Source organism: Pipistrellus hanaki (assembly GCF_964339955.1).
Source record: "Pipistrellus hanaki genome assembly, chromosome: 17".
Classification (NCBI taxonomy): domain Eukaryota; kingdom Metazoa; phylum Chordata; class Mammalia; order Chiroptera; family Vespertilionidae; genus Pipistrellus; species Pipistrellus hanaki.
Genome location: NC_140519.1, coordinates 21,030,139 through 21,046,842, shown reverse-complemented (window position 1 = coordinate 21,046,842; position 16,704 = coordinate 21,030,139). Strand labels below are relative to the sequence as shown.

At 37.0% G+C, this 16,704-nt stretch overlaps 1 protein-coding gene across 2 annotated transcripts in view; it reads left to right on the top strand.

Annotated features, from left to right (window-relative positions):
• NKAIN3 (sodium/potassium transporting ATPase interacting 3) overlaps positions 1-16,704 on the top strand; it is a 418,418-nt gene that overhangs the window by 217,642 nt on the left and 184,072 nt on the right. For both annotated transcript variants that reach the window (XM_084865070.1, XM_084865069.1), the window contains exons 2-3: positions 6,594-6,731; positions 14,191-14,271. In XM_084865070.1, the coding sequence (XP_084721196.1) occupies positions 6,594-6,731; positions 14,191-14,271 (219 nt within the window). The remainder of the gene's footprint in view (positions 1-6,593; positions 6,732-14,190; positions 14,272-16,704) is intronic.

Below are 16,704 nucleotides of genomic sequence, written 5' to 3'. Positions count from 1 at the left end.
TAAGTACATTTTCTTATTCTCTGACATACTGAGAAGTTGGTGAAAGAATTGTCACTCTATCCGTTGATGTACTAAGTCAGTGCACAAAATGTGCTGAAGAACTTTTCTTGGTGAGTTTGTGGTCCATAAACACCCTTCACATGCAGTCTTTTACTTCATCACCCTACATGAATCTGTCCATTTAAAGTGTAATACCTGTTCATTTTTTAACGGGAAACTTTCCTTGATATGTAAAGTTTCTGATTTCCATTTCTGATTTCACTACCTTATTTCTTCAAAAAAATAGACGTGCAGCTCAACATGTAGCTGTTTTCTGATGTTCAATATTGTTTACAGGACTGAGGAACTTGCACCTTCCTTATTGAATTGGAAGATAAGGAATGCCCTGCAACCTCCTTGAGATACAGGGACTCAAAATGGATAGACAGAATTCAGAAGCCTTTTCTGATGTTCTGGGGCCAGTTGTTTCACATAGAAAAGCCAACTCAAGGAACAACTTAGACAATCACGCTTGGTATTAAAAATTATATTCCGCCAAAACCGATTTGGCTCAGTGGATAGAGCGTCGGGCCTGCAGACTGAAAGGTCCCAGGTTCCATTCCAGTCAAGGGCATGTACATTTTTGCAGGCACATTCCTGGTAGGGGGTGTGCAGGAGGCAGCTGGTCGATGTTTCTCTCTCACTCTCATTAATGTTTCTAACTCTCTATCCTTCTCCCTTCCTCTCTGTAAAAAAATCAATAAAATATATATATTTTTAAAAAGATATTCCTCCCCTGAGCCCTCATGGTTCTCCCCCAGATGCATACACACTACTGGTCACTCAGGCCACTGGAGATGGTACTAAAAACCCAGCAACACAAAAAGGGGGTATATTAAACTGATTTGATTTTATTCATTTCACTAAATAAATAAATCCGTTTCTGATTTCACTGCAATAGCCTTTGCCATCTAACCCCTACTGAAAATAATACAAAACTGTGCAGAGACTATGTTTTACAGAGACACTATTGCTGTCATCATTGGATGAATCAAATCATGAGCACAACATATCTGTGTACATCCTAATACCTGGTCACCTGTCTATGGACACATAGCAACTGCTCCAAAATAGCACTTGTTTTAAGAGAGAGGAAAATTGCCAGGTTATGGGAACTTTAAAGCACATTTCTATGAAGTAGGATAATGGCTTTTTTATTTTTATCAGAGCCATGGAAAATATTCACAAGTTACAGCTTCAAAAGTAAGAAGATAATTTGGACTAGGCCAGATCTGTGAACACAGAAGTTGGGCACCATCAACCTTAAGCATGAAAAGTCTGTTGGGAGTTGAGAGCTCTGAGATTTTAGAGCAAAGGAATCGTGAATGATGGCAGAGGGCCTAAACGCTACTCGGATTGTCCAGATATGAAGAAACCTACTTAGTAACCCAAAACTCACTTGAAATGGCCCAGGATATTTCAGTTTAGCTAACAGGAATGTTAATTAGAGCTTATAAATTTCCACTTTAAGGGACAACTTGAATCTTCGTGGTTATAAAATACTTACCTCATGAATTCCCAGAGTACAGGCTATACAGACAAAAGCGTCGGTCATACAATATGCTTTCATTTCATAGTCTTTTAAGAAACTAGCATTTGATCAAGTGCTTCCTTATGATTGTGCCAACATGAGTAACCCTGTTTTAATCTTTTTCTACTGTCGCTGCTTCTAATGAGCAGGGGGACGTGCAAAAATGAGAATAAAAGGCAGGTCATCTTAGTGGGCAGTTGACTCTCTCAGGGCATTCACTCCTTAAGAATGAGCATTCTTACCCAGTTTCTGTTTATTATGTCGACCCAGCCTAGGCAAATGCCCAGGAAAATGTCTTGTCACCTGGAGTTTAACAGCTCTTATTTTCAGATAGCTACATGCAAATTAATTCTCACAATTAGTGATAACTATAGGTAAGTATGCAAAATACCTTGAAGCATTAAGCATAATTTATGAAACAGTAAGAAACTACTGTACTTTGAAGGTGCTTCTATGTGTCCGTGTCTGCATTCCTTGGGCATAAAATAGGGAAGCAGGGACACTTCTTGAGCTATCGGGAGTCTGTGTGGTTAATGTGGGATGTGGTTAAGTTTCATAGATGAAGAGGAAATATTTTCACCTTGGAACCTGATAAGATGCTTGGCCCTGCAGGAAGAACTGTAAAACTCACTCTTTCCCCCCTGCCATATAGCCACAGAATTTAGGCAGAGAGCAATCAGCCTCTCCCAACCTGTGTTCGGTATACTTTGTATGGTCAAATTGCTCCAGAAGACTGAAGAAAACCAAGGACGCTTCTGAGGAAGCAGGAGGGACATTGTTTAATATGCCACTGACTCAGGGAACAGCCTTCCAAATCTGAGTGAAGGAACACGGATGGGGCCCTCTCTTATATCCCCCCTCCCTGTGATCTTTGTCCCAAAAACATGAACTATACTTCCGGTCCTTTTCTCAGGCCTTGCAAGAAGGCCCCTAGGTGTTGGGGGTCTCCAAGCTATATCTGATGGCCTGGCCTGGTGCCAGCATTAATAACCCTCCCTCCCGGGCAGTGCACTGTTCACAGTAACAGGTTCTGCAAGACCAGTATCTGGGAAGGAGAGAAGGACTTAATTATAGGTTATCAAGAATGTACACTGAGCTTGCTGGCTTGGATTTAGGTCACTAGCCCCGAATATCAGGGTTACCTTAGCCCTGTTAGCCTTCTCAAAACGATACTTTCCTCTTTGTTCCATAACCTTAATGAAGACTTCATGCCTTCAACAGTTTGATTCTGAAAGCTGCAATTCAATAAGCATCGTTTACATTATAATAAGTGTGGCATATATTTCATGCAGCCCCTAGTATGGGGGCTAGGATTACATTTCTCTGACACTCAGGGAGAATGTCCCAATGATTTCCTCATATTGACACCCCATTTTAATTTTCATGGCATCTTTGAAACATGCTTTCTTTGCACTGCTGATTTGTCTTTTGTTTTTGTCACTTCCTCCCTTTCTCCCTTCTTCCCTTCCATTTTGTTAGGATTTTGATTGCCTTTATTTTTTTTTTAACTTGTTAGGAAAAGAAACATGAACTAATAAGCTGCCGGTTCTTATCTACTTACATTTCATTTAGAAATGTTTCCATTGTCTTTTACGTCACTGCTTCCTGTTTTAAAGTGGTGACTCGTTGGTTTTGCTTTCTCTGGGATGTCTAGGTCCCTTCATAGTTTTCTGAATTTTCTACTTTTATTTAAACCTCAAGCTCTTCAAACGTCTCGTTCCTTCTCTTCTTTGCTGTGGCATCTGTGCAGAAATCCTCTGTGAGCCCCTCCATCCTCCTGCTTCCTCCAGACAGGTGGCTTTCTGTTTGCGGTGCATTACACTTTTGATGGCTTCCTCTCGCTGCTCTCCTGAATTGGAACCACTGTTTTGTGGATGCCATATTCAGTGGTGTGCAGGTAGACATTTAACAATAGTCTCCCATAGCAAATAAACAAAACCCTTATTTTTAGCCTTTCTCAGCATTCATAGTAAATAGCCACATCATGGCCGATGTCCAGTTCCCAACTTGAGGCCACTGGCCTTGAAGTTGGGAAGAGATGCATCTGATCCATGTTCCCAGGCCTGCGCCGGCAGCATCAGCATCCTCTGTAAGAACTGCTTTGACACAGAGACTTCTAAAAGATATCCATACTTTTTCTGATTTAACAAAGCAAACAGGATATCATTTCATTTAACTTGGTAGGCTCTGGGCCATTATGATTCATGTCAAGCTCTGAGGCAAAAAGTGATGTCTTTTTAGAGTTGTGATATTGAAAAAGGAGATAGTTGCCTGTAAATGAAATACCTAAATAGCTTAACATGAAAATTAGATTAAACATTAAATAGCCCTGACCGGGTGGCTCAGTTGGTTGGAGTGTCCTCCTGTACTCCAAAAGGTTGTGGGTTCAATCCCTGGGCAGGGCACATCAAGGAAGCAACCAATGGATGTTTCTTTCTCACATGGATGTTTCTTTTGCTTCCTCTCTCTCTCTCTCTCTTTCTCTCTCTCTCTCTCTCTCTCTCTCTCTCTCTCCTAAACTCTCTCTAAAATCAATAAAAACATATGCTCAGTTGAGGGTTAAAAAATTAAGTAAAAATTGCAGTGTTACAGTATTTGTTTATTTTTGGTGAGCTTTTTGTTGTCATTAGTTGACTTTTTAAGGTACAATATTCAAATCTAGTTAAAGATTTGTATAGTTTTATAGCTGAGTCTTGCCTGACCCTTGATATTATCCCCCCTTTGATTTTCTTAATAGCCTTGTTTTTATGCCCTTATTTCAAGCCACCATAGTCCATTTTTAAGTGTTATCAGGTAACAAATATTAATAGAGATATAGTGTCCTCAATAAAAAATGAGTATTTTTCCAATAAATGGTGTTAATTTGGACTCTCTTTCATCATGCCTATTTCCTTTAACATCATAAAAGAGAATGCTATCCATGCATTTTCTGACAGAAAAAAAAAGGTTTTTTTTTCTCTGTTTGAAAAGTTCACTTTAAAGGTTTTTGTGATGCACGACAGCTTAAAATGCAGTTGCTTTTCAAAATGAATTGCCTGCAGCTGCTCTTTTGGATTTCTTTATTTTTTTTCTCTGAACACATCCATCCTGTTTGGACATTAAAAAAAGAACAAAACAGCGTATTTACATCACTGATGGGCCAATAAATAAAATAATGCATTTTAAGGCAAGATTCCTGGGAATAATTAGAGTCACAAGCTGAGACAATCCAGGGATTGAAAATACAGTGGATGCTGTTGCTTATCCAGCTGATTGTGTTTTTTAGCCATTTTTGTGCATCTTCCCATTTGTGAGTGCAGGGCATGATGACAAATCTCTTGAAGAGCAGGAAATATCCATGAAATGAATGTGGTTCTGGCTGGTTGTCTGTAGGCATTTGCTCTTTTCTCACCCACAGCTTACTGAAGGTGAATCTTAACCAAGGTAGATTCAGCTTACTGGACAGTGGACATTTCTTTATGTCCAAGGTAATTAAAGCTATTCAGGCACACACCTGCCACATAACTAGAAAAATACCTAGGGTGCCATTTTGACTTCAATCTGCAGTTTCTAGTGCCATAACTGTGGCTAATAGTTGGATCACTTTATTAGAATTGCTATTTTATCAAAGTCAATCTAGAAAAATGCCTAAAATGTATGAGATTAATGTCCAAATACAGCAGGTAGAATTATAACATTTTTAAATATAGAATACAATAAATATCATGTGTACATGATAATGACATCGTTGGCATTCACTGGACTATACAAAATTCATCTCTGACATCATAAATGCTTTAAGTATATCTTTGAAATACATTTTAGAATTATTTAAAATTTAGTTATATATCATCTATAATAATAAAAGCATAATATGCTAATTAGATCAGATTTGGAGGAACCTGGGGCTGCAAGGGAAGTCCAAGTCCTGAGTGCCTGTCAGGGGCCAGAGGGGGAAGCCCAGGTCCTGGGTGCCCACCAGCAGCTAGAGGGAAGCCTGGGTCTTGGGTGCCAGAGGGAAGCCGGTGCCAACAGCCAGGGGAAGGAAGGCCTACTCTTGCACGAACTTTATGCATCTGGCCTCTAGTGCAAATATAATAAATGATGGCGTGTCTAAAATTGTTATGGCCCTATCATTTTTATTTCAAAAGAATTTTACCTAATCAAGGTGAATTTTCATGAAGTAGGTGTATGATCTCAATAAAATATGATTCAAAGGGACTTTTTAATTCTAGTTTTACATGATGGCATTGAGCCCAGAGTAAGTAAACAAGTAAGCTTCATTGTGAAAAAGTGGTTAGTCATTAACATCAATGATAGTCTAATGAAAGAAAAAAAAAAAAAACCCAGAATATTTGATCATTTATGTTTCATAGAGGAAGCAAGGTATGGTAGGAGGGTTGTTTTTCCAAAAACAATACTAGTTTTAGTATTGCCAGTCTGGAGTTATTGTTCCAAATATGTTATAGTAAGCCAACCATTTTACTAAAACTAATGATAAATTGCTATCATAAAATATAGTGTCATAAAATATCTGTCTAGCTTTTCTACCATAGAAAATGATTTAGGGAGGATAGCTCTCCAGATAGGTTTAAAATCCATTTATATTTGAAGTCATATTGCTCAAAGTTATATTAGTATGTTTTCTGAGAAAAGCCGTAAAAAAACAGTGTATAAAATAGGTATCACAACTTCAGTGATAATAATGTCCATTAGTGTGATTGAAAAGGAATATGCAGACTTCTCTACCATGAAATAAAGATTAAAATGGTATGATTATGGCCCTGACCGGGTGCTCAGTTGGTTGGAGCCTGGTCCTATACACCAAAAAGTTTACAGGTTCCATTCTTGGTCAGGGAACATACTCAGGTTGCTGGTTTGATCACCCATCGGGGTGCATATAGGAAGCAATTGATGTTTCTCTCTCTCTTTTTCTCAAATCAGTTTGTTTGTTTTTAAAGTGTCCGCAGGTGAGAATTCTTTTAAAAAAAGGTATGATTGTGCTTGGGTTAAACGCTAATGGACTCTCTTTGCTTTGTTTCAGATCTCCGCATTAGAGAGGCAGATCTTTGATTTCCTTGGCTTCCAGTGGGCACCTATTCTTGGAAATTTTCTACATATAATAGTTGTCATATTGGGTTTGTTTGGAACCATTCAGTACAGACCTCGATATATTGTGGTGGTAAGTCTTATTTTTGCCATTTCTCTTTGTATAAATACTACAAAATTTCTCTGGGAAGATAAATAAAGTCATTTAAGTTGTTCCCTCTACTTAGAGGTGGCACTGCTGTTCTGGCTGTCACACACTGAGTTCTGTTGAGATGATTATCTGTGGAAAGGAGGCAGCGAATGTTTACAATGAGAGCAAAGCAACATGACTATAAATGTGAGACTCACAGCGTAACTAAATTCAAGTATCACAAGGAATTTTTTTAAATCTAAAATCGGGTTTGGGTAGAATAAGAGGTCTGTGGAGTTCTTGATGTCATTCTAAGATGTAAATATACACTAACTGTCATTTCAATTGACATGTGTCACCCTATAAAGCTACCCTATCTAGCCATAACTGTTTGCCAACTGTAAATAATAACATAATATAATTGATGTAGGCCATTAAAATGCACATACTAAAGGCCATTTAGTACTCACCTCTAATGTATTTTATATGGTATATTATTGACCATTTCTCCATTTGCTTAAGATAAATGTGGAACACGAATCCATACTCCAAACTATTCCAAACAGGGTCAGCGTACCCTCTATCACAGTACAATTTAACAAGGTGTATGTTGTGGTCCACAATAAAATGGAAGTGATTCATAGTAGTTATGAATAACTTTATAGTTTTCTATAAAAATAAGGTAATATTTTAGGCTACAGATATAAGAAGGCTGTAAGAAATAACAAGCATAGATAAGAAATTGTAAATAGAAGTGGCATACTCTGAAATGCTTATTGACCCTGAATTAATTGACCATATTCAGTAGAATTACTAAATATTTTTTATAACTTAGTTACATTACCTCAGTAGAAGAAACCTTAGACTTAAAAATATGTCATCTTTCAATCTTGGTATAATCCCATCATATCTATAAAAAAAAGAATGAAGTCATACAATTTTCTGTAAATGCATTAATTTTCTACTTTGAATTTCAAAATTGAATTTTTGGTGTCTTTCATCATATCACAGAAGTGAAGGTCAGGGGCTCACAGACAGACTCTGCCCTGGGGTGCAAGGCATGATTGAAGTCACTCAGCTGGTTGTGGGGGCTACAGAGTTCCTGCTTCAGATTTCTCTAGGAGCGGGCCTCTACTGAGCCATGATGGAATGTACTAGAAAGCTGTTCCATGGAATTGGATTTGTAGTATAAGATGCTTTCATATGCATAATATCAAACGATTATTGATTTAACATTCTTGTTTGTTGCTGTGAACACAGAGCACCTTTACTCATTATGAACTTCTTATTTTATGGTGTTGATGGCCTGCTGAAGCACATGCCAGATGGCTAGAAAACCAATGGTTTCCATGGAATAAAGTTGTTGGTGTACCTCAGTGTGACATTAACTGGCCTATTGCTTTCACCTGTAACCATTAGTTCTACACACTCTTCACATAGCCACTGTGTTAGTTGAGGCATTGGCCTTCTCTCTCCTGCATATGGACCCCTCCCTTGCTTCCAGCCCTCCTCCTTTCCAAGGTGTTCTCAGCACTTTTCCTGAAGTAGTTGCTTAAAAGCCTTCACTACTTCTCAGCAAGATAAAATATAAGAACAGGCCGAAGCCAGTTTGGCTCAGTGGTAGAGCATCAATCTGCGGACTGAAAGGTCCCAGGTTCGATTCTGGTCAAGGGCATGTACCTTGGTTGCGGGCACATCCCCGGTAAGGGGCGTGAAAGAGGCAGCTGGTCGATGTTTCTCTCTCATCGACATTTCTAGCTCTCTATCTCTCTCCCTTTCTCTCTGTTAAAAATCAATAAAATATATTTTTAAAAATATATATAAGAACATTCCTGGCTGACCAACCTGACCAAACTCAGGTCTCACAGTCAGTTTTTCCTTCTTTCCTCTTCCTTCCTTCGATCCTTCTTTCCCATTTATCTCCCTTCCTTCCTTCATCTTTTCTTTCTTTCTTAACTTCCCATTCAAACCTTATTTATTGGGTTTCTGATGAGTGTTTGGCATTCCATTGGGTGTAGACTACACAGACACAACTATTCTCTGTTCTCCTGAGTACTTACAGTCTAGTGAAGGGAAGTGGGCCTTTATGAAGAAATCATCCACATACATGTTACATTAGAACTGTGACAGGGAACACATGTACCACGAGATGCACACTGGGAACATCCATCTGCAGAAGTAAATGCGGAGTGAGTATGAGTTCACCAAGAAAGAAGGGACTGGAGGGGGTTCTGGGCAGGAATGACTACAGGGCACGTAGTGGGATGTCAAAAGCACTAGTTCCCATTCACTCCTTAAGCCTTTATTGAGAACCTACTGTGATAGGTTGGACAAATAGAAAAGAATGTAAATGACAGTGTCCCTGCTCTCTAGAAACTCATTAAGTAAGCAGTGGGGAAGCACAGGTGCAAGGAGAATGAGAATGCAATGGGCAGAGGCCAGGGCAGAGCATGAGCCAGCCTCGAGACATGAAAGAGCAGAGAGTCTGACCCTCCACTCCTGCCTGAGCTCCAACCTCTCACTCATGAAGCCATGCCTAGTGTTTGCGCCCAGCTCTAGCAGCATGTTCTCCATCACATGCACACTTCTTTCCACACACTACTCATGCCAGCCACACTGAATGATTTGTTTCCCTAAGACCATATGCTGTTGTTTGCCTCTCCCATTTGCACACACCTGGAATGCCCTATGCTCCTTACCCACTTGGGAAGTGGGTAATAATCCTTCAACTGAATGTCACCTCTTAAGAGTCTGGCCTGATCACCTCCACATGAGACAAGTGCCACTTCCCCTCTGCTCTTTTAGATCCTGCAGGCTCTTTCTATCCTAGCACTCTACACTGTCACCATCCTTGCCTCTGGCCACCTCACCCCATCAACAGTGTCCTCCTGGCAGCCGGAACATGCCTATTCACTGCTGTACTCTAGGTCTGTCCCATGATGCTTCATACTTGATTGAATAAGTAACATGTACATTAAAGGTTGTTGGGTGACATTATTTTGCAAAAATGATCTAGAAAAGGATATCTAACTTCAGAACATGTCTGAGTTCAACAAGAAAATCTCACCTTACTCCCTTGCTTAGCACATTCTCAACTTGAGGATTCACATGAAAAATAGTATATGCTACTCTGCCTGCACCTATGTTGAGCTGACTTACTCCTCAACTTACCTTTTTCTAAGCATGATAATGCCTTGGGCTCCTGCCACTGTAATTAAGGGGGTCCCACAGCAAAGACTATCAGAAAAATTCACCCAAATTACAAATTGAAAGAGTAGTAATTCCCCTTGGATACCATCACTGCTGAAAAGGTAGAATTTGCTATTTATTTTTAGAACACAAAAGAATGTTGCTATATGGTACTCTTTTACTGACTAAACTTTATTTTAGCTACAGTGCAAGGGAGGCTATCTATAGTAGGGAATACAAGTTTAGTTGAAGAGCTTGAATTCACCTTTCGTGTTTCTTTAGCTCAAGACAAAATGGAGCTGAGTGTGGGTTGTGAAATCCTAAGTTAGCAATTTTTTAAAAATATATTTTATTGATTTTTTACAGAGAGGAAGAGAGAGGGATAGAGAGTCAGAAACATTGATGAGAGAGAATCATCAATCAGCTGCCTCTTGAACACCCCACATCGGGAATGTGCCCGCAACCAAGGTACATGCCCTTGACCGGAATCAAACCCAGGACCCTTCAGTCCCCAGGCCGAGGCTCTATCCACTGAGCCAAACCGGTTTCGGCTAATTTAGCAATTTTAAAGTACTGTTCTAGAATCAGCTGTTTACCTCTCTTTACTCCTATGTCACATTTTTGAAAATCTTACTTATGAATTCAAATATGAGATTCTGCCCTAGAATTATTTGGATCATAAATCTGTGTGAAGGATGGCAATTACTTTAATTTGAATTGTTATATAGGAAAAATTTGCTTTGTCATCATACATCTCCTTCCTGAGCTACTGCTCAACACAAGTTAAGAAAGTTTGGTTTCCATTTAATTGGTGCCAGATTTAAGTTCTCCTCCACCAGTTATTGGCTGTGAAGAATCTGCCCATTTATTTGCTTTCTTTATACTATAGTTTATTTGTAAAAACCTGACTCATAGTTGTTTTATAAGAATTATAATAATGTTTGTGACTTGCTTAGCGTAACCCAACAGAGTAAGTGCTTAGTAAGTAATTGAACTGTTCAATGTTTAATGTCTTCTTTTTTTCCCCCCTAAGCTATTGTACATATTTTATCTAATTAATACACATATGAATGAATGAATGGGCTTTCTGGTAATTGGAAAACAAGCTCAGGAAGTAAAAATAAATCATGTTATAGACTAATTGCTCAATGAGGATGAAATATAATGCAAGCCTTTTAAAGTTCATTTCAGTTAAAAATATTGAAATATCCTCATAAACTTGGGAAAGATTCACAGAGCACATAGGACACATGAAGTTTAGAAAAATCTTTATGGTCTTTGTCCATGTAAATTAGGACTTAAACTATGTGTACTAAACTTAAGCAAAGAAAGATAAAAAAAAAATAAGTATATCAATGATAATCATACAGTGTTTTGGTTTTTTGCATTTTGTTTTGTTTTTTACATTGGTAAGTTGTCTTCTGTATTGCAAGTGTACTAGTATCTAGATATATAAGCATGTAGGCATGCTTCATGATAACCAAAGAACATTTGTTAAAAATGGAGTCTTATCACTTTCTCTATTCTTCTTTGAATTGAATTATAAATAAAATAGTCCACATCAAAACGAAGACATATTTTGTCCTACCACTTCTTGTGTAGGTAAATATTTATGGATGTATTTGTATTGCTAGGGATGTCTTTCCCTTTATCTCCATGTAAAGACTGTGTCTCAGGTGCACATTGAGATATGCAGTTTTCATATCATTACAATCCAGAATTCAAACATACAAACAATCTTTGTATCAGAAGAAAGAAACTTACATTATTGCTTTAAAAGATGTTCGTATCATACATGACACATTAATCACAAAATACAAAAGAAACCATCTTTCCATAAACATTGCCAGTTATAGAGTATGTACGATGAAATGTATTTTTGGTAAACTAGTGATTTGGTGAATTGGTCACAATAAATTGTAAAATTTGATGAAGTGTTAACTCTCAAACTAATCTATATCCTTTTCTTAAGGTCTTTTATAATAAAGTCTATCCTGTAATCCTGACTCATACCAGCTCCAGAGTCAAACTGTTTGAGTTTCTATCTCAACAATAGCACTAAGTTGTCAAATTATTCCCTCACTTCCTTGGTTGTCATGTGATGACTGACTGAATTAATCAATGTGAAGTGCTGAGCACAGTACCAGTAACACAGAAAGCAGCAGAGTACTCACTCTTGTTATTAAGAATTTAGCAGCTGAGAGTGGGAGTCTGCTCAGCCTGGGAATTTTCTCTCTGAAAGTTCAGAAGTGACCTCAGCAGTCCATCTGGTGAGGGGCCCGAATGCACTTCAATCACTACACTTGTGCTCTGGTTTTTAAGTAGATTGGTTCTGTAATTCAGATGTTATAACTGTTATGAGTAGATTGACTTTCCTAAAAAGTGTACTTATGAGTTGGGTTTGCAATCCTAAAAATTAAAACCCATATGGTTTTGCAGTGAATCCCGTTCATTTCCTCCGCTGGTCTTGCTTCAGTTTATGTCCTTTCCTTAACCTTTATCACCAGCTTTTTTCTCATTACTGAGTGGTCTGCAGTCTCTCTCATTCTAATATACTCATAATTAGATTGATTTAGGATGAAAAATATCAGATACCAGATGTCATCTTATTAGCAACAGCTTTAAAATGTATTGTTGTTATTGTGAGTTGGCCAGTTTGCAAAAGGTATACATTGCAGATGTAGTTTAGCTATTTTCAATATTCTTGGGAATATTTTGTGATTCAAAAATGTATGTTTCAATGCATTTGGCCTATTTTTTAAAACTAAGTTCACTCATATTAAAAGTTATTACTAACAAGATATCAGCAGAGCATCAATGTACCTGCAAATACTAAAATCCTTAATATATTTTAACTTACTTTAACTTTTTAATATATTTTCCAGCTTTTCTAAATTTCCAGTCATTTTGAAGTTATTATAATTGCATTATGTAATTTCATTATTTAAAAAAAACCCAAAAAAACAAATAAGCAAAACCTATTCTCAAAAAGAAAAAAAAAAGATAATGAGTTATCTAATGTAACCAATTATAAGACTACCCAACTATTATATATTGGATTATTTTGAAAGCCTTTTGAAAGTCATAAATAACAGAAAGACATAAAGTGTAAATTAAATTTTATAAACAACTAAAAGCTTCTGATAAGATTTCTATAGGAACATGGCTATTTTATACAGGGTTTAAAATTTATATTATTTGACACAGAATAGACTAAGCTAATAAAAGGATTTCATTATTTATTTTAATTTGACAATAGCATGTGATGGTTATAATCATTGATAGAAACCAATAATTTAATTACTATGCCTTTTTAAGAAATTAAGAATTCATAGATTTCTGTCGTAAAATAAAATGAATGAGAAAACCACTGTATCTGATCTCTTAATTATGATCCCATGGCAAGCACCAATTCTTAGCCATCCAAGCTATTCTATATATCAGTTTTCTGGGCCTCAGTCTCTCCATCTACATAAGAAAATAGTTGGATGAATTGAGCCCTTAGACCTCCTCCACTAATTCAGACTGATTAATAGTCTCGAGGAAGGCATTTTCTAATATATACTACATTAACAAAACCAATTAATCAGTAAGGCTAGCATAATTTGTTCAATGTCATTGGAAGGTATTTTTCCGTTGTGGAAATCTATTGTTCATGTGCTCATTTTAAATCCTATTTATTATTTCTATACTTTTAAAGATATTTTACACTATCATGTAATGCTACAATTATATTAGAGGCACACATTTTACTCTTAATAAAGTAGTATAATAGATGATGGTTTGTTAATTTTATCCACACATCTATTTTCAGGCATGATCCTCATTTAGGAAGACAGAAGTAATATTAGTCCATTTAGGAAGATGAACTAAAACATTCTAAAACTTGACAATTTAATATTATAACTAAAAAATTAATAATTAGGTAGATAGCCACCCAAAATACATATAACTGCATTCCCCGGAAAAACTAATATTCAGAAAACAGAAATCAAGTCAGCACTTGAATTTAACCTGTATCTGCAAGCCAGCAATGCACTTTAAAAATAAATATAGCTTTATTGGCATCTGCTGAAGGGGGTGGAAACTATTGGATTTTTAATTTCTACAGATCTTAGGAGACCTCATAAGGAGCACTCTTTTCTGAGCACACCCTGTCTCTTCCCAGAAGACTTAGGCTTATTGACATTTTGTTATTGATTGATTTCGTCTACATGCCTTTCATCTCCACATTTTTCTTCTCTTTCTCCCCACCCTCCTCCTTTCTCTCCAGTATACAGTATGGACTGCCCTCTGGGTCACCTGGAATGTGTTCATTATCTGCTTTTATTTGGAAGTAGGTGGGCTCTCTAAGGTAAGTCTATCATGCTTTTAAAATACACTTTGAAAAGCGTACACTAATAAATAATTATGATGACTATGTGTTATTAGGTATGCAGAGTAACCTAAGTAACATTACAAATGGAATACTAATAAAAAATGAGTTTGGATACCATTCAGGAAGAAATGATCTTGGGAGGGTTTCACGTAATGGAACTCCAAAGCAATGGCCTCATGGCTTCGTTTGGTCAGCCGTGGTGGAACTCAGATTCCAGTGAATCATGTCCACTTTTAAAAGGCCTAGTGTACCACATGCTTTCACTCACATATGATATTTAATGAGCAAACTGAATTACCCAGCAAAATAGACACAGACTCATGGTTAGAGAGTAGGCAGACAGCTCTGATGGGAGGGGGAGGTGTGTTGGGGGAATGAAGGAATTAAGAAGAAAAAGAGAGAACTAATGGACATAGAGTGTGGTGATTGGTGAAAGGTAAGTGGGAAGGTGAAAGAGGGCATAGAGGGACAAATGGTGATGGGGAAAATACAATAAGTGAAAAGACAGAATGTCACAATTACCACAGCACCAAATGTTAAGTGAAAAAAAATGGCTTTGCATATTCTTGTTTTAAACTGGGAAAATAAATAAGATGCTAATGTAACAAATATGAATAGCAAGGTTCTTTCTTTGCTTATATACTAATCCTAAAAAGTTAAATTAAAAAAAAAAAGTGCTTGACAATGATGAAATCCATAGTCATTTAAGTGGAACATACATTTAACTAACAGTTAAGTACATCAGTGCGGTGATCCCTATTTTGAAATCCCAATCTGACAGAGGAGTTATCTTAATAAGATATGATACAGGTCTAGTATCATCAGACCACATGATTTTCATATGACTCTGCATTGTCTTTCAACTGCCACCCAAATGTCAAAGCATGTTAGGTTAAGTTTCTAGGTGCGCTTCTTAAACATGTTTCTCACAAACCAGCACCATTTTCTCTTGTAGAAACTGTAGAGAAGAAACTCGACAGTATAATTACAAAAAATAATAAAGCTGTAATTATATTTTTTAGATTTTTCACTGTCAACTATATTTGGGCTAACATAGGCTATTGCTTTATGATAGTCCTCAAATTTTCTAAGCAACCTAAGGTTCATCCACTAGCATTCATATTTTGATCTTAGGAAATCTGCCTTGACCAACACAGATGCCTTTAGAATCATTAGGCTCCGTTGAAGTCCGTATGGTAATGAAGAATTTTTGATTGAGCCAAGCAGCAAAAATCCCTAAAAGATTTTCTCCAGAACCTCCAAAGGTGGCTATCTTTTGTTCCACATTATCATAACTTTATAATTAAAATAGAACTTGTCATCATCTTCTCACATTGGCAAATGTACCAGGAATCAGAAATGGCATTTCTAATACTGAGTTCATACAAATTCTCTAATAACTCCCTTTAATATTTATGCTATTAATCACATTTCACCACTAATTTCTAAGACAGAAAACAAAACCACTTAAATCAGTGCCCAGTTATCTTCTGTAACATGCAGATTAGAAAGCAATTTTAAAATGCAAATCTTGTGAATAACATAATTAGGAATAATAAGTTAAGCATAGCATTTTTCAACACATAGCATTTTGTACCTTGTGATTTGAAGTCATTTTAAATCATAATTTTATTCCACTGGGTAACAATTCCCTTTTATTTTCTTTCATATAAACTGATTTGGAGTAACTTAGAGGGATTTTATTCTGTGGAATTGGCATCATAGTGTGTTGAAAGAAGACTCAATTTCAAATTACAAGTCTTTTGTTTCAATCTTGTCTTTAGTGCCATACTTATTGACTGTGGGCCCTTAGGCAAATCATTTAACCCCACTGAGTCTCTGTAGAATATAAAAACAGGAACAGTTTTGCCAATTGGGATAGTAAATATGATTGTTGGGTTTTAACATTGCTTTAATGGTGTCATATATGGTAACTCAGGTAAGCTTCCAAGCAACCCTGTGAAGGATTAAAAAAATAATAATAATGATGCCATTTGTTTGCTCCACACAAGTCTGATTTTCCTCCTCTGCTCCAAGTTACTTTTATGGACTGTCTTTCTGATATCAATGTGTATGTGAGGGTGTTTTTTTTCTCATTTCTTTGGGTACAGTGTTATAAAAAATGGATATGTAGTCTTGTTTACTCATTTTATTATCCACTAAAATGCTGTTAAGCTGTCAGTCAGTTATTCTAGGTCATTAAAAGGATGAATAACTCCAAAAGGAGCATCCTAAAGATTTTCTGTTGGTTTCCTTCTATTTACCACATCTAAGGCTGGTAACATTTCCCTGGTTCACCGGTGTAGCCTCAATTGCAATCTGTAGGAAATCTATTCTGAAAAATAGAGCAGACATAAGGACCCTAGACAAACCCAACCACCTCTGCCACCCACCCAGGTTGGGTTTTGT